General features: G+C 35.9%; 1 protein-coding gene across 1 annotated transcript in view; it reads right to left on the reverse strand.

The window, feature by feature from the left end:
- Nucleotides 1-2,051: 2,051 nt before the first annotated feature.
- Nucleotides 2,052-23,343, reverse strand: part of LOC104160191 (neuroblastoma-amplified sequence-like) — a 22,704-nt gene continuing 1,412 nt past the window's right edge. Inside the window, exons 2-4 of the mRNA XM_009698261.1 lie at nucleotides 18,992-19,136; nucleotides 12,229-12,357; nucleotides 2,052-2,547 (exon numbers count right to left, since the gene is read on the reverse strand). Coding sequence (XP_009696563.1) covers nucleotides 2,272-2,547; nucleotides 12,229-12,357; nucleotides 18,992-19,136 — 550 coding nt within the window. The 3' untranslated portion in view covers nucleotides 2,052-2,271. The remainder of the gene's footprint in view (nucleotides 2,548-12,228; nucleotides 12,358-18,991; nucleotides 19,137-23,343) is intronic.

The following is a 23,343-nucleotide window of genomic DNA, read 5'->3' on the forward strand; positions in this document are numbered from 1 at the left end:
CAAAACATGCAGATAGACCAAAATGCACCATCGTAAAGTACAGAAATATCTTCTACTGAATAATCCAAGGTTTTCTTGCAGGAGCTATGCCTTGTGGTTTGCCTGCATCTAATGATTTCCAGTTACATCACCTTTTTTAAATTTTTCCTTTCTTTTCTCTGCAGTTCCAATAGACTTTGCTTTACTAGTCTGGGGCTCTTGGGACTGTTAACATAAGAGAACAGAATTAAGGCAATATAGCTGAATGATATAAATTTGAATTTGATATGTACATCAGATACAGGGATGAGATAACCTTCCGTAAAACACTGAAGGACAACTGAGACCAACAAAAAATAAGTTAACAATATGAGGAATTAAACCATTGTTAAAAATCTTGTTAAGAATCCTATGTAATGTAGGAAGTAAGGCTAACATCTGAACAATTTTCACAGTCAGTAAAAGCTGGTAAAACGAAGCAGGTCCCAAGTCAAAAATGCTGCTAATGAGTCATTTTTCGTTCCACAAATGTCATCACCCTTTTCTAAATCCTGAAGCCTAGGAAAGAACTGAGGAATACAAATTTGTAACGAAATAGCTACTTCAAGCTTTTAATCCACTCTTCTTCTTCCTTCTTTAAGATTTAGGCTGACATTTAGGAAAAAGGAGGATTTTAGAAACTACTGTCTCAATAATAGTCAGATGGTTACTATATTGCATAATGAAGGCACTGGCTAGCCCAAACAGCAGAAAGCTCAGATAAAGAGTGTTATTACTGAAGCATGGAACAACTGCACCTGAACTGGATCCCTCTGTTGTCACATTTTGACTTATTATTACCAGTGTTAATGGAATCCATCACCAGTGTCTGTACTGCAGGCATGGTACAGCCAGCTAAATTACCTATGAACTACAATCACTGCACTAGAATTGTTCTTGTGTTCTTCTTTGGGGTTTTGTTTGTTTTGAAGAGGGAAGGCTATGGGGTACTCAATACCTACAAGGAGGTTATCAAGATGATGCAGCCAGGCTCTTCACAGCATGCACAGTGAGAGGATGAGAGACAACTGGCAGAAGCTGAAATGAGACATGTTCAAACAAGAGGATAAACATAAAAAGCTTTTCAACACGGGGACGGCCAAGCAGTGGGACATTCACCCTTGGAGGTTTTCAACACCCAACTGATACGGTCCTGAGCAACCTGCTTCAACAATAAAGGAACCCTGCCTTGAGGAGGAGGTCAGATTACATTACCTCTGGAAATTGCTTCCAACCTGTATTAACCTATGGATCTTATTGCATGTAATGTTTCTGTACATTACATCAAAATTAGATCTGAACACAAGATTAGGCAGAAGATTTACGGATTAATTTTAACAACAAATGCCTATAAAGACATGGAAACATCAAACCTTTCTCGTAACACAGTGTAATAAATAGAGAGTCCCCTTGTTAAAAAACCTCTGAAAACAATCCGAAATACTTTGCCTTATTAAGACAGAAAGGCATCTGGAAATAAACACAGCTATGTAAATTTTCAGAGCTCAGGAAAAATGTAAGTAAAATAATTTGAAAGTGCATTCACAAAAGGTATCAGCAAATGTTTAGGACTTGAGACGCAGCTTCCCAAATTGTGGAGAGAAATACCTCGAAGACTAGAACTGTCTGCAAGCACAGAAAAGTTCAGCTTGTCCTTATGAATAAACATCACTAAGGAGAGACAAGAATTGCAGAAAAAGAGTCTGAAGAAAGAAAATATTTATCTGTCTAAAAGGAGGAGAGACTACAATTAATGTAAAATATTTTATTTATTGCAAACAAAAGCTGTGATAACAACATTGCACAATACCAAATTTTAAAGTTTTGAAATTCTCACAAATTACTCTTCATTGGGATTTCTTTTTTTGTTCTATATATCTTTATATTTTTACATTAGTTTTACATTATGACAAGAGTAAATTACTTACAGAAATGAAGACAAATTGTATATATAACCTGCCAGCTTACTAATGTTTCATTTACAGGTCACAGAGTATAATCATTTAACACTTTTCTCTAATCTGTAAAGGATTATCAGATTCAATGCTTTGCTACTCATATAACAGAACGATACAATTCACACCAATAATTTTTTTTAATGATTAGAAGCATATGGGAATTCACTGTAAGTGTGCTGTCTGTATCTTCTGCAAAATGTAGGTAATAACTTTGTTACTTCATTAGAACAACAATTTCTCCCTTTTGTGTAAGATCTTCAGCAAAAAGGCAGACAAATGCATAAATACAACATTTTCAGATCCAATGCTGAATAGCCTGGAGGGCAGTAGAAAAAGTCCTGAGTGCAGGATGAGTCCCTCGATGAGACAGCAAGAGTGACCCGGCCTCTGCGTTGAACCCTGCTTCTTTCAGTTGTTTTGCTATTTCCTCTACATCCCAGCCTCCCTCTCGCTGGTTAGCCAGTAAGTGGTCAATAAGGCGAGGATAGAAGGCAGTAGATACGCACTTCACCACTAACTTGGCATTGAGGAGCAAGGAAAGGATTTCAGCATCACAACTGGAATCATCAACCTATGAAGAAGAAAAATCCAAAGTAACTAAAAATTAATTACCAGATATATCCATCAACCAGAACATGTCATGACTGTTCTAACTGCACAGTGTGACCTTGAAAGTGAGATGAGTATTCTATATGGATTAACAACAGGGATACATACCTTGCATAAGTCACTATATTTAAAGGTACATCTCTAACAGTCTCTATTACATTAATATAAATGTTTGACCTGCACGAAGTTAAGGAATGAGGATGCTTATCAACCTGGCTAAGATTACATGAACAGCTTTATAGACTTTTCATGGGTTCTCAGCCCCAATGCAGAACAGACCACACCATTTACATCCATATCAAGCATGCCATCCTGAGGAAGGTTAGAGCAGAGTACATTAAATTTTGGTCACTTTATATTAATACAATATGTCACATTCCACATATTAATATGATGCTTTAAAGAGAAAATTACGTACTTTTCCTGGTTTATGTTTTGAAGATCCTGTTTCTCATTTGACTACCTCTATAGGGAAACTGGAGAGAGTAGTGGCCTACAGTAGATCATCCATGTTAAATGCTGTGCATGATCTCTCACAGTGTATGTGTCTGAGTTGGTAAGATTTTTTTATTGAGTACATTTGGTTTTCAGGACTACTAGATCATATTTCTGTTCAATCTTTCTGGAAAAAAAATTTAAAAACCACATCACAACTGCAAATTGACACTGCTACATGTTACTAAGAAAGGAGTGTGGAAACTTCATGGGACAGAGAATTGGATTATAAGCAAGAAGTGCCTGTGGCAGTGTGCTCGTGGTGACAATGGTGGGGCAAGGGGTGGATGCAACCCACTGCACATGAACATCAGGAAGCAAAGCTCTGCACTGTTTTAACTTGAACTAAAACAGAGAGACAAGGAAACTTTAAATGCTGTCCTGAAAAGAATCAGGGTTAAAAGTTTTGTGATGCTAATGAAATTAAAAAATTTTTAATCTAAACTGTCAAGTGCCAGTGCCAAATCTCTCAGTATACAGTAGTCACATCCTGTGGTCCTGTGTAGCAGTTGAATTGGTCTTCAAGGGTATCACATCACTGGAGCACAAGGTCTTTATTACTTGCTGGTACCCTGATATCAACCATATAAGACAATACATCATTTTTACTGAAAATGAAATGGAGGTGAACCAGAAGATTATTTTTTTTTTAAACTGAGAGGTTTTTTTGTAAATATAGCATAATTTGATTAGTTTATTTGTAACTTGATAGGATGCAGTCATTGAAAACTGCCTATTGTCTACCCCTCTTTTGGTCCTTTTTTTGGTTATATGAATTTGTTCTGCACTTCCTGAGGTGGTAAGTCACCTATGCTGATTAAAACAACACTGTATTTCAAGGAACCCAGGAAAGACATGGCAAAATTAACTGAAATTTAAAGAATTTAAAATATTCTAGAGTGTTATTTGTAAAGCTATAGACAAGATTTTCAAGAGAATATCTGCTCTCATGTATCAAGTAACCACATTTTTCTGAGGCATCCAGAGTGTCTCACAGAGGTAGTAGCTCTGTGCTCCAAATCTTTTAAAATATGAGTGCATTCTTCTGAAAATTTCATCCTTGCTGTGAGTGCTGAAACTCTGGAAAATCTGGTTGAGTCTGTGAATGTTGCCTATGCAGAGAATTTCAAGACTCCCAAGGCTTGGCATCTTATTTGGAGGAATTAATATTATGTTTATATGTAGAAGAACACAGAAAGTTCATGAGGAACTACCAGGTAGCTCCTTGCATTGAAGTGGACAAGAAATCTGCAAGTAGCCTTCAGGAGAAAGAACTTCCTTTGAAGTAACAACAAATTCTTTTAGAAGAAAGATCTTCATTGTATCTAAATAGTTTTAGACTAATGAATATAAGTTTTGCTTCTGTGAAAGAGCTGAAAAGTCAGCATGATGACTGAAAGCATATATGTAATAAGCAATAGAAATAGAATAATTTGTTGCTGTATTTTGGAAAATATGCACACTACACAACATAAAATATAATTTAAAAAGGAAAAAGAAAAAACATGAAATATTGTAGCACGAAAAGCTGTTACACCTCTTTTTATGACCTTCAATTTACCATTAATAACACATGATCATTACTTTCAATGTACTATTTTAATTTTCTTTGGAACTTCAGAAGCTTTCCAGAAAAACAGAATGTCTTTATCATGTTAAGCAGGAAGAGATTTTGCTGTTTCACCCTCATGGTACTTCTTCCATTACTTCATTTAGATATTTGTGTTTTTCTTTCCATTTAAATTTTTAAAATAAACTTGATTTCCTCCAAGTCTTCAATATTTTCACACTTACGAATTACAAAGCTAACGCAACAGTGCATAGCAGTTCTAGGTCCAGTTTACAGAGCAATTCTAAGAACCGTCAGGATATCCCGTCTTCAAGCTGTCTAATCTTTAAGTCTTTAATTATTTAATAATTCCTCTAGTTGTCATATCTTAATTACTGACATGTTTTCCTGTTAAAGACAGGTTGATAATTTAATAAAATTTCTACTGTTGGCATCTTGTAGCATACCACACAGCAAACTAAGCGATTATCCAAACAGCTCTCATCTTTTCTGAAATGGGAGGTTGGAGGGATATTCTGCCCCACCTCTGAGCTCTGTGTGCTCTATTCTTGACCTGTATGTAGGATGCAACTTTACACAAGGCTTCAGTGTTTGATTTTATGAACATAAAATGCAAACAGTAATTACAGTAATGGCATTAACAGCAGATGCAAGGTTTGATATAAGTTTTTTAGGTTACTATTCAGTTAATGAAAAGTCCTATAGATAAGTGTGATTTCACATGCCAAAAACCTACAAATTGGAGAGAGAAAAGTCTGAAAGTAAAAGACCTTTTCTAGCATAAAACCATTAAACATCTGAGCTATACTATGGGGATGAAGGTGTCCACATGCAACACAGAAGCAGAGCAACCTGTCTGTACTCACATATAAATGAGATCATTGTGTCTTTACACATAACAAAAGAGCACACGAAAGGCTCTTGGTTGTGTCTGACGGCTCACCCTTAAGCTCAAATAGTCCAGTAGGTTTAAATTGATTAACATTTCCCACTTTCTGACTTCAAGGCTGTCTGAAGACTTGGTCAGAAAGAGGAAACCTTTGTAATGTAATTGTCTCCAGGCAAGTGGATGGAGACACAAGATGGCAACCAGACACTGTGAACGTATTTCACGCAGCTAAGGCCACTGTCTATTCTGCAACTCTTTGGTAAATCTAAGCAGAGTCTGACAGGTTTAACCTTGGAGAGATGTCAGATGCCAAGGTTTAATGAGAAATCTGTATAAAAACAGGCAGCTGAGAAAGCTAGATTAACTATTTACCAGTTTTGCAACTCCAGCTCATGTCAACGTTTTGAGTATCAGTTGCATATGAAGAGACACTCAGTCATTAGTTTAATTAGAAACAAATGCCACACCGAAATTCCTTACCAGCACCTATATAGATTGTCAATGAATTAATGTATATTTAAAAGCCTTAATTAAGATAGCTTATACACTGAGCAGCAATGCTTAAGACTACATGTATTTAAAATTAATTTTGATTTAGAACAAGAATTAAAGCAAAAAATTACTAAAACAATACAAAAAGTAAACATACACAGCATATATTAAAAGTAAAAATACACTACAGAGAGTATAGTATGGTGTATGTGCAAGAAATGACTCAGCAAAACTAGGACTCGCCAATCTAGAAAAGAGGCAGCTTAGAGGGTATAGAGCAGATAGCAACATCACTAGAGTATACAGAGATACATTAACCACATTCTCTCTTTAAAAAAAAAAAGAAGTAGAAAGCATTGAAATTAGTAGGATTAGATTCAGTGTAAATAAAAAAAAATTGATGACTTTTTACACTGTTGAACTCTTTGGTAAATGATACTGCAGGATGTAAAAGTCCATCCAAGTTTACTGGACAAAACTAAGAAAGAAAACCACTGGCAGTTAGTTAGCAAATACATACAGCTGAAAATAACTAGAAGATCTTATTAGTGAGTTACTTCCAATCTGCCTGCATATGCAGAGCCCTTACTATCCCAAGATCCTAACTAAACCTTGAAACACTGGTTCCAGCAAAGTTTATCGTTGATCCCAGAAACACTGTTCCAGTGACATGGGATGCAGCTGACTGCAGTTTAAGCAAGTCTCAGAGGTGCAGGTATCTTCTGGAGAAATCAACACACAAACACTTTCCATATTGTGTGAACATGTGAATAAACTATAAACCACAATAATGACAAACTAAGAGTACATATTACAGAGAAAAATCATTATGCCTATCTAGAATTCCATGTTAAGGGTGCTAAATGCTTCATTAGTGTAAAATCTGTTACTTCTGGAAGGCTTAAATGGGAGCAGCAGCTTTGCTTTTTCATATCCATCTCTCCTTCAGTAGGATTTGACAGTGCAGATTTAGCGTGGTGCCCACACAGTGTGCACGTGTACAAGTAAAAGAACTAATGGGGATAATTACAGTAAGGAGAGGAACTCCTGACTTTTTTTTCCTTGACTTACATACCTATTTAAGTATTGGCTGAAATCTATTTTCAAGAGGTAGGCATTCAAGTGGTATCTCTGATGACTAGCTCACTACTTTAGACTGTGATGATCAATACCTTTCCCTGCTAGAGACATCCATACTCATGTAGAAAGTGAGAGAGCATAGAGACAGAATTGCAACAGATGCACTCTTTTCCACTGAAGCAGTGCTACTGCACTCTGCTTCAAACGGGGCTTGTGCATTTTATCAAATGTCTCTTTAATGCAGAATTTATAAATGGATCTGCATCTACAGATGGAAAACCATGTCTCAGCAAGGTTTCTATCAACAGAAGTGAGGAGCCACTTGCACGTTCCACAAGTCCTAAACTCTTTCTGCACATCTTCAGAGAAGTCTTATCCCAGACTATGAAGTGCTGCCCTTAGAGAGGGCAGGGGATTCCAGTTGTTTCCCTGTACAACCTGTATTCACCTCTATGCTGATTGCTGTATTTCTGAACCAGAACGGCAGTTTGTGTCTTATGCTGAACTCGGTGCTGTCAGTGCATAGTTAGTAAGGGCATGCCTGCCTGAGCCTTTGCTATCAGCACACTAATATCGTGAACTGCAAACGGGCTCAGGCTTGAGGTGCTCAGATCTCCCAAGGTAGCAGGCCCCCTCGGCATGCAGAGAGAGGGAGCCTGCAAGTTTTAAGAAAGTCTATGTGTGAAATAGGTGGGTGAAGATCAGCTTTGCCACAGGTGGCACCTCTTCCAAAAAAAAAAACTTGAGACATCTAGAAGGCTTTACTGATAAATCACTGAGGCCTCCACAAATTCATGCAACCATGAATGCAAGAATCTTGTGAATCTACTCCCCAAGACCAAGGACACACCTTAGATCAGCATGCAGTATTTTTTCTGGTTGCTAATACAGCCTACATGGACATTGTACCTATACTTGCTGTGATGCAGCATATCTGAAAAAAAATAATCTCTCCTGTAGTGAGAATTTCAGATAAGCAAGAGCAGGTCAGGAGTTATCTTTTGCCTAAGGGGCAAGTCAGGATCTGGACAATTCCCTGTTAGCATTGTTTGTGCAGGTGTCTAGAGGTTCTGATATTAGCAATAAGCAATATTTCATCCATAACTTATGCTTTATAAAATTTATCCATTATGAAATATGGATACTAATGGAAAGATAAGAGCTGCTGATGACGTAATAGCAGAAAAGAACTGAACCTGCTATTTCCCAGAGTATTAGCTCTTCACTACTACTGGAGGTAAAAAAGCTTTTCATTTTATTCCTTATTGGAGTCTATAGCTATAGGACAAATAAATAAGGGAAGAAGAAAACAGAAAGATATAAAAAAACCCTAGAAAAATAAACTAGAGAAAAGTATTTTACCATAATCACCGTTAGCTTATATACACATAGTTCCACAAGATTTCTTTTAAAAGGTAAGCCACATCAAGTGAGTAGCCATAAATGGCATAAGACACTGGAGAACACTGGAAATTCCATTATTTCATACATTGTAATTTTTCATACTTTATTATTCAATAAATCATGTTGCAAGGTAGTCTCAGTACTTCATTGAAAGTATAGTATGCAAACAGACCTAAGTTATTATTTTAGATAAACTAAAAACATTTTCTAGTTCTAGTTTCTATTAAAGCCTTGACTTAAGAAGTATTTCCACTGTATATATTCACTCCCATTTGTTAGCTGTTTTAACAGTGTAACTACCAACAGGTAATAGAAGACTTATGCGCCCTGTCAGAAGTATAAAAATCAGTCTTAATCTTTGAAAGATAACCAAGTGAACAGACTACATTGAAACTTCTCAAAAGCAATCTGACTCTTAAGGGCAAACTGTGAGGGTGATTGGCAGTAGTAAGCTTATTTAAGTAAACGGATTTTTAAAATTATTTACACACACCATGCAACACAGGAAGAATAATTATTTCTATTATCCAAAAAAAGACAAGCGGCAGTTTATAAAAAGATACACAATAAAAAGAAAGGCCTGCAATTTCACAAAAGCTTACACAAAATCTTGGTTGTTTTATTACAGGCAAAAGCTATACAGTTCCTAGTATCAGCACTTCAGCATCATCTTTAACTGTAAACATCCATAAAGCTGTCAGCAACATACAACAAATGGCTAACTAATACATTGTATCAGCAAGCAAGTGTCGTATTTTTCTCACAGCCATGTTTGTGAGCTGTGTTAGCACTATGTCAGGGAATCAATAGCTATGATTTCCCCTTGCCAGATGTTACTTGTCCTTTTCCTGTTTAATGTAAGCAGAAATGGGCTTCCTATGAAAAATTCATTAAGAATTCTACAAAAAGCATTAACAGTCCAAATACTGTTTTTAAAAGGCAAAAAGTATGCATACAAAATTATACCGAATAAACAACGTTGACATAGCCAAGCAATATACACACTTTTAGTACAACATCAACTAATGTAATCATCAGGAATGCATATAAAACAAGGAGTAAGAGATACTTTTCTAAACAGTATCAGAATAGCTTTTAAATTTAGCATGGCATTCTTCTGTACTAGTTGCTTTTCTAACACTGGCAGCGGAATGTCACATTCAAGGTACTGGCTAAGCTCTATGCCTGATGTAACGAAGTCAATAGTTAAATTTTCATTGATTTGAGATGAAACATTAGACCAAAGCTAAATGCTTTGAAAATTCTAGGTTATCCAGCACTCTTGCAGAACTATGTGCTCAAATTAATACCTAATTTAAAAGGAAAAATTAGAAACAGCTTATGAAGCTGCCTCCTGCATAAGAAGGCCCAAAATAATATTATTTTAGGCATGCACAGGTGTACAAAGGGCTTTATATTAGTAAGAAGATAATATGGTTCCTGACCCTAAAACTACAATATAATGTAATCAACCTAGAGTGTAGAAAATTGAAAGCCATAGCACACTAGAAAGAAAAGGCCAGTTAAAACAGCAATACAATTAGTAACCATTCAGAAAGTGCTACTGCACAGCATTATGCTTTAAAAATAGCTAAATAAAATGTACTCAGAAAAAAAATGCTGGCAAGCTTCAGAGCTAGTCACTTACACAGCAGCTTTAATCTGTTAACAAAAAAGGTAATTTTAAAAGGTTAACAGAAACATATAGATGAGAAAGTGCATGCATGTATCAGATCCCCGCTCGTTTTTCAATGAGGCCACCTTGTTTAAAAACAGTTACAAAAAAGCCTTGCTTTGCAGACATAAAATCTAAAATTGCTGGTGGTAAAAGAAAACTATCAATATACTGAAGATAATCTACTATTGGTTAATATTTATAAAATTATGTTTTGCGGAAAATTCAGAAAATTTGTGGTTTATTTGTATAAAGAAAAGGAAATAGGAACACCTTCATAAAAATGTGTGCTTCTTTGCTTAGAATGCCAAACTCAACTAGGAAATACTCTAAATTCATACTGGAATCTAGCTATGGTATTGGAATTTTGATACAAGCAGATGTGTATTACACATAATATGCCCTGCCACCTTCTGTGCTACTGTTTTAAATGTTCATGGAGAGCAGGTTAAAAAAAGCTGGTGCTTCATCCATTTTGGTAACCAAGTCCTTTTGAAGGAAAATTAGCAACATCTAAGATGAAGTCTATGCTTCCAGATCTACTGCTTCTCTGACTGGTCTTCACTGCTGTGTTCTGGAAAGGAGGTAAGTCCTTTCTCCAGCTATCCAATGGAGGCAAAAAGAGAAAGCTGCTGGAATACAATGTGCAGCATAAGAAGGAAAGAGACAGCACATGAGCAGGACTGAGTGAGGAGGAGAGACTTAAGAGAGAATCCTGGAAAGAGGAGGATGCAGAATATCTTTCCTAGGGAACAGAGGATGGTGTGAAAGGGATAGGATTTCACCATTTGCTGTAACCAAGGAATCTAAAAAATTTGTGGAAATTAATATAACTAGAGCAGAGGGCCTGCCCTAGAAGGCTCCTGCAGAAATGGGGGAATGTTTGCCTACATTGTGTGTCTCAGAAAAGAGTTATAATTTCAATCTGAATTCCTACAAATCACATTTTTTAAGCTTCTGTGTTTTCAGGATGCTTATTTTAAAAACATATACACAGTTCCATTTCTGTTTCCATATGGGCAATTTTATTTTGAAGTTGCATATTATTTTATATTCTAATATGCCACCAAGAGCTCCCTAAGATATGGTGCAGAATTGGGAAATATTAGAGATAAGGTTTTCCTATCTAAATATTGTAATCCTGGAAACAGTCAATGCAGTTAATTCAGCCAGACAGGAAAGCCATTACCTTTCATATAAAGGTCTGAGACAATACTTCCCTTCTCTTCTGTGGTAGAGTGCTAGATTGTAGACCATAGCTAACAAAATCAAGAAAGTCAGGTTCTACATGCAGACATTCAATTAAGAGCTTCAAGAAGTTTTAAACCCAGCTCAGTTTTCAGAAAAAAAGAGACAAAAGCTAATATAAAGCTTCTGTCTAGGAGACTAGCTTTCATCATTTTATGTGTTCCTTCTTAACTGAAAAGCAAATACACAGGAAAAAGAGAGTAATATAACCTTACATAACAATTGAAAAATATACAGTAATGTCTTTCAGTTCCTGTTCAAAGAAAAAAAGACAGTATTTAAGTTTTTCCTCCAGAAACTTTGCTGTAGTATTGAATAAAACCTGTTTGGAATTGCATGAAAGTCCCCAAACATACCATCTTGCATTTTAACCTTTCTACAACAAAACCAGTGATGTAACAGCTCTCCACATGTATATAAACAGACTGCCAAGTTTGTCAGAAACAAGCTAACTCATCTGATGTACTATTATCACTTTAAAATCCTCCGAAGTGCTAGAATATGAACACAGTGATAAAAATCGACTTTATATAACAGAATAGTTTCTGTTCCACCACACTGACTTAAAATAGCATGCTAGATAATTTAAAGAAAGTGCTATGAGTTTTAATCACCTCAAGCATATATAAAAGATCTTACTAGCCCTGTGTTACTGCTCACTGTGGACACAATAGCTGTGGAAAATCTTAATAATGATAATGGTCTCAATAGTCTCCGCTTACTATATGAAGATAAAAGAACTCATTTATTACCTCAAACTCTGAAAGGTGGTTAATTCAACTGCTCATACCTTAGCAAGAGCTGTTATCTGCTCCAGTGCCACAGCATGAAGATCTTGATCTTTGCTTTCTACCAGCAGTTTCAGGGATGGCAGCAGGAGGGACTGGTTAAGCAGCAGCAAACATAATTCCTTTATACACTGAAAATAAAAGTAAACTCATTCGGTGAGATCTCTGGAGATACTAACATGATCATTCAGACTAAAATTTATGAAAATTCTATGTCAAACACAAAATGAAACCCAAACTTTCACAACAAATGAACTCCCTGTTGGAAATAACTCTTAAGAAACTTGAAAGGAAAAGTTCAGAAAAATACAGGGTTATAAGTACAAGATTTGTTATATTAAGACAAGGCAGGTACTGAATCACCATTACAACCTAGAGTTTTACTGAAAGAACAACAGAGCAATCACAGCTCTCTGTGGGACTAATATATTTCTGCTTACTGAAATACTGCAAAGCACAGGAAGAAACTTAACAGACGCCTGTGACACTTCTGTAACTCAATTATGCAGTCATAAAAGTGGAACAAAATAAAGAGGAAATAACAGTACATACCAGAGTTCAACATCATAAAGTTCTGTTGCAAAATCTTTCCAAATTTTATACAATTTTTTTATATGCAATTAAAGTTTAGCAATTTAACTTTCCCTCATTCATCTAATTTATCATATTTTACAATATAGTACAAATTTAGCATCATAGATCTTCTGCGAGAAGAAACTGGCCAGAGAAATATCTTAAAAACAACTAAAACCAAACAAAAACCCCCAAACCCCCAACAAACCTACTGTGCATTTCCAAATCTTTACCTTGGCCTTTAGTTAAAACACACAAACAAAACATCTTGTATGTAACTTGTGGGGATTTTTTCCCTCAACACTGCATCAATTTATTCATTTATACATCAAAAAGTATTTCAACTAACAAATTATGTTATAAATCATATTATAACTTCACTTTCCTTTTTCGTCATTTCCAAGAATTTGGGTCATTTCTAACAACTACTTCCCAATGAGGCCCATCAGAGATGCACCATGTTCCAGGACAACGTACACTAAGTGCTCTGGATATTATATGACAGTCACCTTGAAAATGGTATCCAACTCTTAAGAGGTGCTCTTTGTTTCATTCCAAGGAGCTCATGAGATAAATATTAAGCTGAGAGAATGCAAGTCATGTATTTTTTACATTTGATGACCAAGATGCAACCACACTCTTAGCAGCATGGTTTTAGTAGCTGTGAACCTAAAAGCCTAAAAATTATTTGAAAAAGAAATGTTAAATGCTCCAACTGTTATGTACTGCAGAGACACCTGGCCTTGTTTGGCACAAGGTGTTCTCTGGCTGCATGTTGCTCAGTCTCTTCTAAATTTATACCTTCAAGAAACACTGCCTAGAAGGATATATACTATCACACTGAGCTCTGAGTCACTGAGGCAAGGCTTGTTCTCTTACCCAGACTTGTTCCCTTAAACTTATATTCTGTACTGCTACTGATTGTTGATGTTTTCAGTGAAGGATATGATACAGGATCAAGGAATAAGAAGATTAAATACATTAAGCTTTGTCTGATCAGTCATATGCTTATTAAACTTCTTTGTTCCTGCATTTTTTGTATTTCAAGAAATTGTATTGTATTCCATTGTATTTCTTTTGAGCAGTATCCCTGCCATTCCAGCAAACTTGCTGAAGGCAGTTAGAGATTCACTCACATGTCTCCTTTTCTTGAAAATGTGTATCCACAGCAGTAAATGCAACTTATGTTCAGAAAAATAAATTCTGAGAGTCATACGATACATAACATGAACAAAACAGCAATTTTACCATGCTTGGTAACTTTTTCTGTCTTAAATCCTCTCAAAACTAACTGGAGAAGCAGTGCCATAAGAAATAACACACAACTATAAAAAAAGCTCTCTAAAAGAGCCTGAAATCATATTTTGGGGTTGTGGGAGGAAGAAAAGTAAACTAAGCAACCTGTAAAATGTAACTAGGCACTGTACATTTCCAAATCAACAAGGCAGAGAGAGAAGAGATGCAGATGATGCATCAGAGTTTGCTGTCTCAGTGAGCTGCTTTAAAATAAAGAAAAATTAAATCTCTCAACAAGCAAATGCAATAATACAGATACTATCATTGCTATTTTCAAAGCAGGAACATTTACTTGGATGATATGATAGCATTTTGTTTTCTTCTTAGGTACTTCATAATTATACTCTAGTACTAGTTACACATTCTAATAGGAAATGTTCTAACACAATCTGCCTTGCTCAACACAGAGGCATAAAGGTCTCCACATAAGAAAACACAGGCTTAGCTATCGAATTAATGTCTATCTTACAATACCAGATTTTGAAGCCAAAGGTCATTAGATTTCAGGTAGGTACCAGTCAGATGACTTGAGAAACTTTGTGCCTGATGATAAACACATCTAGCAAACATATCCAGTCTTACCTACAAAAATGTTTGAGTATAGAGAATCCATCACCTCTCTTGAAGGAGAAATATACATTCCAACAAATAATTTACTTACTGTCAAAATATCATGCCTCATGCTAAAATTTGAAATGGTACAAATTCAACTCAATTGGTTCTTGTTAAGCCTTTCTTTGTAAATCAAGAGAAACTTTTATTAGCTTGTGTTCCATCTAAAAATATCTGCAGAATACAATTAATCACCTCTTGATCTCTGATAAGATAATACACTCCACTCCTTCAGTCTTTCACTTCAAGGTATTTTCATCCATTCACTAATTTTTGCAGGTTCTCTCTTTTGCCCCTGATTTTTCAGTGTCCTCGTGAAGTGCCGCTACACTAACAGGGTGTTTTATTTTAATGCCAGTCTTGCTGGTGGTTTATAGAGAAGAGTACTTCTTACCCACTCTTCTTCATTTGGTATCTCTTACAAGGTAAGACTGCACTGCCTCTGTTTTCCTTATGACACTTCATCGTGATTAATAACATACTGATATGAAAAAAAACAATAACAAAAAGCCAAGAAAAGCAAAGTGTTAAATATATTTTTTGCTTTAATTATTATTAAAATGTCTCAGGCAAATGAAGAGCTAACAGTTGATAATTATAATGAGTGAGAGTTCAGCACTGAAACTTCAGTCTAAAATAAAAAAATATGTTTCTGAGGCTGAAAAATTCACCCCAAAACATTGAAAGAAATAATAAAACAAGTTAAGAGACATCACCCTTGAGAACATGACAGGTTAGGAAAGACTGGAAAAAAGATATAGTCTTTCAGACATAGAAGAAAGCAGGCATGCAAGGGGAAAAGATATTGTAGACCTGTAAGACACTCCCAGTTCATTAAAATCATCAAAATGTAAAATGAAAAACAAAACACAAAAAAATTTATATGGAAATATCTTCCCACAGGACCCTGCAACAGGTCCTGTACTTAGCAATAAGGCCATCGTCATGGCATATTTTGACTTCAGCAAGACTTTGAAAATGTCACATGAAACACTCGCTGTCCTCTGCACCAGGGAAATAAGGTGTAGGATAGTGTAGTCCAACTTGTGAACCCTTGGAGTGTCCTCCATTCCTTTTTCCACAGGAAAGGACTGGACAACTTGCCAAGCACTGAAGACTGTACAAAGACTACAATACCTCCTTGCATCTCTGCCACAAATGACTGCACTGCTGCTCTGGAGAGGAACTGGAAATCCAACCCTAGGCAAGCAAACCACCACCTACAGTACTTCTCAGAGCAACACAAGTGGCTTTCTTTTCTGCAATAAGCACTCGAGCATGTTTGAGTGGCTGCCTGCCTGCAGTGAGAGGATGTGCTTAGAGGGGGTATGACGTCACCTGTGAGAGGGACAAGGGAAGCCCTAATTCAACATCTAGATTACCACAATTTAGCTGAAAATTTTGTAAGATAAACTTTTGTCTTCTATCTAGTTATGCAGCTATCAATGGTTCACTGTGACACCAGAGAGGCATATAAACAAGATTTCACAGGCGTCTGTTTTGGGTCCAGTATTATTCAGTATTTTCAGGGATGTCTTGAATGGTTGGATAATGAGTATGAACAGTATTGTGTCTGGAGAGGCTGAAAGCAGACCAAAGGGCAGCATTTAAATTCAAAATTATCTGAACAAAATGATCAGAGACAACTGTGAATGAAGAAAAACATTCAAAGCAAATTTGTATATAAAAACCAGGAACAACTAGCTACAAAAATAGAAAAAAAGGAGTCCAACTGGCTGCTATATTATTCTAGGAGATAAGCACCTTATGGCCACTAGGACCCCAGGGTGATTACAGATAAGAGACTAGATGCATTCTCCCATTTAAGTGTTCATGTTAACTGACACATGACCCATAGGTTGATAGAAAAACACGGAATATTCAGAGGAGTCACACTTTAACAATTACTGGGAGAAGAAGGATTTGCCCCTTTCTAAAGAGATTAATCAGGCAGTGCAGACGTCAGACAGTTCAAACACATGTGCCTTCCAATCAAATAAAATGATGCTTATTTCAATGAAGAGGAGTAGAAAAATCTATCCACTGAATAACATAAATAAATTAAAAAACCCAAACACACACACACACAGATACACAAAGATTAAAGCTATGCAACTCTCCAAAAGACATTTAAAAAAGAACTTGGCTGTAAAAAAAATAGAAAGACCAGCAGGAGGTGGAATAAAGGGAGAGAGATATCTGCCTGGTTCTATCCAAAGAAACAGTGTTTATAACTTCTAGACCATCATGACTTGAAGTTGAATGTTTTTTCCATCATAACCTTTGGACTTCAGAATGGCAAATGTTATTCATGGTGATAAATTGATCCCTCAGTTTTAAGAATTCCATCATTCTAGGTCTGTCTTCTTAATCAGTGTATTTATTGAAATGTGAAGTCATCTAAACAGGTCAATTGTCAGTAATCAGATTTTCATCTTATTCAGCCACGCGATCTCAACTCTCTAATTTATGCATTTAAGTATTATAGCCATGCATACAAAGAAGTTACTTAAATTTATGCATGACATTCCCCCTCTTCCCAAGTAGCAATACTTAAGCAATACAGCCTGTGTTTGGAGGTAACTGTGCAATTACACATTTTAGTGCAACTCCTGTTGCTGTACAGCAGCATTCTAGTCATAAAAGGGGTATTTTTACATCAGTAAAGCTATTTTATGATCGAGGGCCAGAATATCTTCATACTGTACCTGTATATTCACAGCTACATGGAGGGTTCTTCCAACATCCTGCATGATTAAAAAAGGAAGGCATCTCCAACCAAAGCTGCCAACCAATACCAAAACTGTCTGCAAACAGGGACTTGTTACGGAGTTCAAGAAAAAGTTTACTCAATTAAGAGAAGTGAGCAAATCACGACCCATTCTTGAGCAGAACTCTTGGTGAACTGACTGCTGTATGACAGTGTCCCTCAGTGGGATTTGTCTTTCTGGATCACCGAGGTGAGGCAGAAAATTCTACTTAGACAAAGTTTGACTACTCCTATGTACGAATAAGATCATGAGTTTACGAGCTATGATGCACCACTGAACACCTTATAAAGAAAAGCTACATGTAATTATGCCAGTCCCAGGGATAGAGAGACCTGCCTTCCACCAAAAATTTTTGGTGAGATGAATAAATTAATGGATGTATTTATCATTTCAGCTTACTGACACCTTCTAGAATCATGTTTTACATAGATTCTGAACTTGACTCAAATCAGTCTGTTGGACTATTTAAAAAAAACACACCCCCGCCTGTCTGTATTTTAAACAGTGTGTTGTTTCTGCTTGTAGTCTTAACATCAGCTGTTTTCTGTAACAGACTGTGATTGTGTGAAGATGATTATAAGGGATTAATCAGCCTACTAAAAATATTCACATGACTATTCTGAAGTTGTGTGAAGTTTACTAAGCTTTTCTCCAATCTGTCTTCATTAATATACAATGTTTATGTACAAAATGCTTCAATAATTTTATACTTAAGAGATGCTTGTATTGAAGTATGCATACATAGTTAAGGAAGACAGAACAGCATGATTATTACAAAGCAATTGCTTGTATATTAGGTTTTTTCCAATCACGAACATATTTTTCAACGATTCCTCGCTAAATCTTTATGCATTTATTAGTGAGAAAATTACTGATTATTTAATTAATCATAATTAATACTTAATTATTTAATTAATGTGGCTTTTGCCACACTGACTTCAATAACAATACACTATTAAAGCCTTTCTACAAATACGTCAAAGAATGATCTGTACTGGAACAGACCTCTAAAAGTTAGTTAGTTCAACTAGCCTCCACTTAAAGCAAGTCCAACAAGATCAAATTTCCCATGACATGATCCAGTCAAGTTCTGAATACCTCCAAGGACAGAGACTCCATGTCTCTTCTAGGTATCCACCTATTTTAATGTTTCACCACTGTAATAGTGAAAAACATTTTCCTTGTACGTAATGAGGTTTTTTGATGATGTAACTTGTCTCTGTTGCCTCTTGTCCTATCACTGAGCATCTCTGAGAGGAGGCTGGCTCCATCTCCTCTACATGTCTCCTCATCTGCATTTTTAAAGGCAGTAATATGATCTCACTTGGTCATCTCTTCCTAAGACAAAACGAACCCAGTTCTCTCAGCCTCTCTGCATTTATTGTGCTCCAGACCCCTAATCATCTTGTGATCTCTCCATCGGACTTGATCCAGTACATATGGCAACATCTTTCCTGTAGCCGGGACCCTGAAACAGGACTCATATCCATGACACCCAAAGTTAAAAACTTACCTCGACAGGGAGCATGTGCTTTGTCTCATAGAAAGAACGGCAGATTTTCAAAATTTCATTTCCTGTGTTCTCCTTTTCTTCAGGTGGGCATCTCTGTAGCATAACAGTCCCCAGTTTCACCCAGGGATTATTATCTGTGCATAACCTGCCCAGAAAAAGAGAGAGATGTATATAGATTATAAATACACATACACACCCCTCACCATTTTCTATAGTTGTTTTTTTCTTTTGTTGTGTGAATTAAAGTACAATCGCACGAAAGAGGAAAAAGTTTTGATACAAGTTATTATCCTGATGCCATCATTCTTTCAATGCAATAAAGCAGCTTAAAGTATTTTGAATTATGACATGCTGTTACAATTCCTGAGCAATCACACACCAGATAGAGATTGATCAAATTGGAACAGCATAGGAACAGCTTCTCCTGGCTTCATACCAGCTGATTTCCCAAGTAGAATTGTATTGAGGGAGGGGTTACAGGAATCCAGCATTCCTAATTTTGTTTGCTTTGATTACATTCTAACAGCATCTGTCTCTCAAGTATCTGTCTCTTGCTTCTGAGTGGAGAAAGTATTCCAAGATTCACATTTTAATTTTCAGGTCCAACAAGTATGAACAAAAATAAACTTTTTTTTTATAGTCCATTCAAACAAGGTAGGAGAGTGAAAGTACATGTATCTGTACTTGTCCATTAGTAGATATGGATGCAGATACATTTGGTTTACATATTTAAAATGTTCTTTTCATTCCACACAGAACTTGATGCCATGCCACCATTACACACTCAGACTTAAACAGACAGCAGACAGAAGTAAATTTTATCATGCATGATGGCAAAGGCAATGTTTACCACAGTGTTTTGTTGCTGGAACATTTCTTGTCGTACAGCCACTATTTGCTAGATCATGGAGATGCGTGGCTACTTTTGTTAGGGATAGGTGTACTGACAGAGAAGGGTAGCAGACCAGAGCTTTTAAATAATAGCATGAAGTGTAACACTGGAACACATCCACACTGCCATTTTCCTAATGTGAATTAAGTTAATGCATTTCAATTTCCATCTACAATGGGCTAAAATCATGCAGAATCACAGCTTAGACCATGATTATATTCAGCCACGGTAACACACTATGTTCATCTGCGTATAAACTTAAGAAGGCACAAAAGGTGGTTTGAAAATCACTCCATCAATCTCCTTGGCCATTAATCAGCATCCCAAAGATATGGGAAACTTTTCATTTTAGCTTGAAGGAAAAAAAGAAAAAAAAAAATCACAGCAAGACCAAATGTGGCAAGTTGGGTCTTACAATTTAGTGTAAATTAAGATACTCATCCAGCACATGTGGGAAGGAGTGCTAAAGCACTGCTTTTTGAGGATATTATTTAGCAGCAATTGTTGAAAGTAATACATTAATATCACTGTAAATGGAGTCTGTTAAGGGATTTTGCTGGATTGACATATACCAACAAATAGGTCTAACAACTCTGGAGAGAACAACCACCAATATCTACTATTTCATATATAAAAGCTCTCTCCTGCTCATCTTCTGCTTTCAAAAGTACATACTGTAAACAAATAAAACCAGCTCCACACAAAGCTGACATTATAACCTAACATGAAAACCAGACAGAGGTGCTAGGATTGGGTAGCTTTGAATCCAAATTATACAGAAGTCCTTATCTTTATTCCTTCTGACATCTTAATTGAGCCTTTCCATCAGTCACAGTCACTGAGCAAAGAGCTGCCACAAGTCTAGCTGGGAACAGCAGAGCTCCTTCTCTCCTCTCCTTCCAACCTGATGGATTGAACCCAAAGATGCCTGCTTATTCAACAAACAGAACATGATGCACTTAATCTGTGAACCCTTAGCAAGGCTCTGAGAAGAAAAAAAAACCCTGCAACTCCATCTTTGCCACTGGTTAAACTGATAGCTCCTACTGTGTGATCCATCTCTTGCTGAGAGGCATGGAGAGTCAATGAATTTCCACTTTTATAGCTGCTGCCTCCTGAGTGAATTAAGAAAACCTGTAAGAATTTCCATTAGAAAAAGAAAACAAAAATCACACTGCAAAACACAGAAGTTTGAAATAACCATAAAGATGGAAGGCCATCAAGACTTATCATGTGCAGGTTTATTTATTTAAGTATCAGATATATACTTTACATATACCAAGCTCTTCTCAAAACAATTCCTGATAATTATTTCAAATATTTGTGATCTATTAACAAATATCCATTATCTGCTATCTCAACATAAAAAGAAGATTCAGTTACCAAAAATCTGACACTTAGAGGTAGAATTCAGTTTTCTTCTCTCCTGAATTTTACCTTTTTTTTTAACTGTACTTGAACTAAGTTATTTCTCAACATGAAAAAAGCAATTATTTCAAAAACTCAGCATGAACACATTTTTTTTTTTACCAGAACCAAAAGAGAGAAATTTTAGATTAAGTTAAAAAAAGTGAACTAAGCTATTGAGTCCCTAAGAGCTGGTCTTTTTGAGTTCCAAAACACCTTATCAATATTTAAAATAAATATAAAAAATGCCTTTTGAATGTAGGCAGCAAATTCTAAAGGACTGTAGAGCTTCAGGTACTGTCAGTGAATTTTTTTAAAAGCATCTTTATGAAATGCTTAAAATGACATCTGAATATGAGACATCTAAGCGGAAAAGCACACATGCATAACAAGGGTGTTAAAATAAAATTTTAAAAAGTATATGGTTTTGAGTGCTGACTGAAAAAAAACAAGCTACCTCTCTGTTTCCTCACAGTCAACATGGCATATTACACTATGAAGAGAATCATATTGGTAGGCCAATAATGAGTATTATTGTAGCTGGAGTGATTTAAAATACCAGAACTCAAAAAAAATATTAAAAAACACAGACTTAATAACAGAGAGGTCACAAAATTTAAGAAAAAATAAAAGGCTACTAAAAACCCCCCAAACTTCAGGTTTTTTTACTTCTCCTTCCTTTTGAGCCTTTATAGAATGTAAAGTGTATTTTCTAGCTTTATATTCAATTATAAGTATTAGATATCTACTGTTAGGTAGAAAACCAAAATTCTAAGCGTTCAGACGACTCAGACTTAAAATTCCCCAGTTCCTACACATATTATTACATTGGCAGTAAACAATCAGCTGGCAACAATGACCCTTTCCTGAAGCAGAGGAGGAAAAAATAAGTAAAGATTAAACAAAAATCTTAATACATATGGCTAAACAACTGCTTATTGTTTTCCTCTTTGCTCAAGAACTTCTTAAGATAACTTGCTTTAAAATTAGATTGTTGAAAACCTCATTAACAAAACAGTTCTTGCTCTTACTCCAACCCAGTCATCAAAGTAGGTTTTTCAGAAACACAATTTCAGGAACATATATATAAAAAAAACCTAGGCTGGTAAGCATAATTGAATGCTGTTTACATGGAACTATGCAACAGAGGCAGAAGAGGGAAGAATGAGCAATGCAATAAGAGAAGACCAGAGTACAAGCAGAGCAGAGCATGCTTGCAGCAGCCTTCCTAAAGATGCAGAGATGGATGTATGATAGCAATTGTCAATGATGACAGGGAGAGAGAAGAGCGAAGGTTCAAATAAAGAAGGTGGAAAGTACCAAAGGTTTTTTTGATTGTTGCTGGACCTCCTAGTTACAGCACAGCCTCTGCTTCCAGGCTGGCAGGAATAATTACAGGATTTACAAAGCAAAATAATTCAAATTAATAAAATTCAAAATAATTAAAAAGAAATGTAATCTAATCCTAGCACACTACAACAAGAGGCAGTTGAAAAAAAAAAATCTATCTACTTGACAAGAGTTTATGAAATTAATCCTGTCTCTTATCAGGGAATACTAAAGAGAGCTGACTTTTTAAAACAAACCATACTTGAGGTGGTGGGATTGAGAGTGAAATGAAGACAAAACTTCATTTTGGGAGCACTATTAGCTGTTAAGATAGGTTTTGAGTTCACTCAAATTCATTTTAATGACAGCACACTGATTATAAAAGCCAAAGTTCAGTTCGAGAACATTTCTGTACACCAAATATATTATTTCTGTAGACAAAAATAGGAAATACATATTTTTTAGTTTTATATAAAATATGCAATGACACGGCTTAGATTTAAACTTAGGTTAGGTCCTTATAGCAAGTACTTAATGTTTCTCTCTTAGACTTGTTAAAAAATGGAACAAAAAATCCAAAGCACCCCCCAAAAAAAACGGAACTCCAAAACATAATTGACTGAGTGAATACAACTAAGTAGAGGAAAAGATAATTTAAAAAAAGGACTTGTAACTATGATCATGCTCTCTACTATTAAAATATCACATGTTTTTGAAAGCATTA

The sequence above is a fragment of the Cariama cristata genome, unplaced genomic scaffold, assembly GCF_000690535.1.
Source record: "Cariama cristata isolate BGI_N322 unplaced genomic scaffold, ASM69053v1 scaffold17084, whole genome shotgun sequence".
NCBI lineage: Eukaryota > Metazoa > Chordata > Aves > Cariamiformes > Cariamidae > Cariama > Cariama cristata.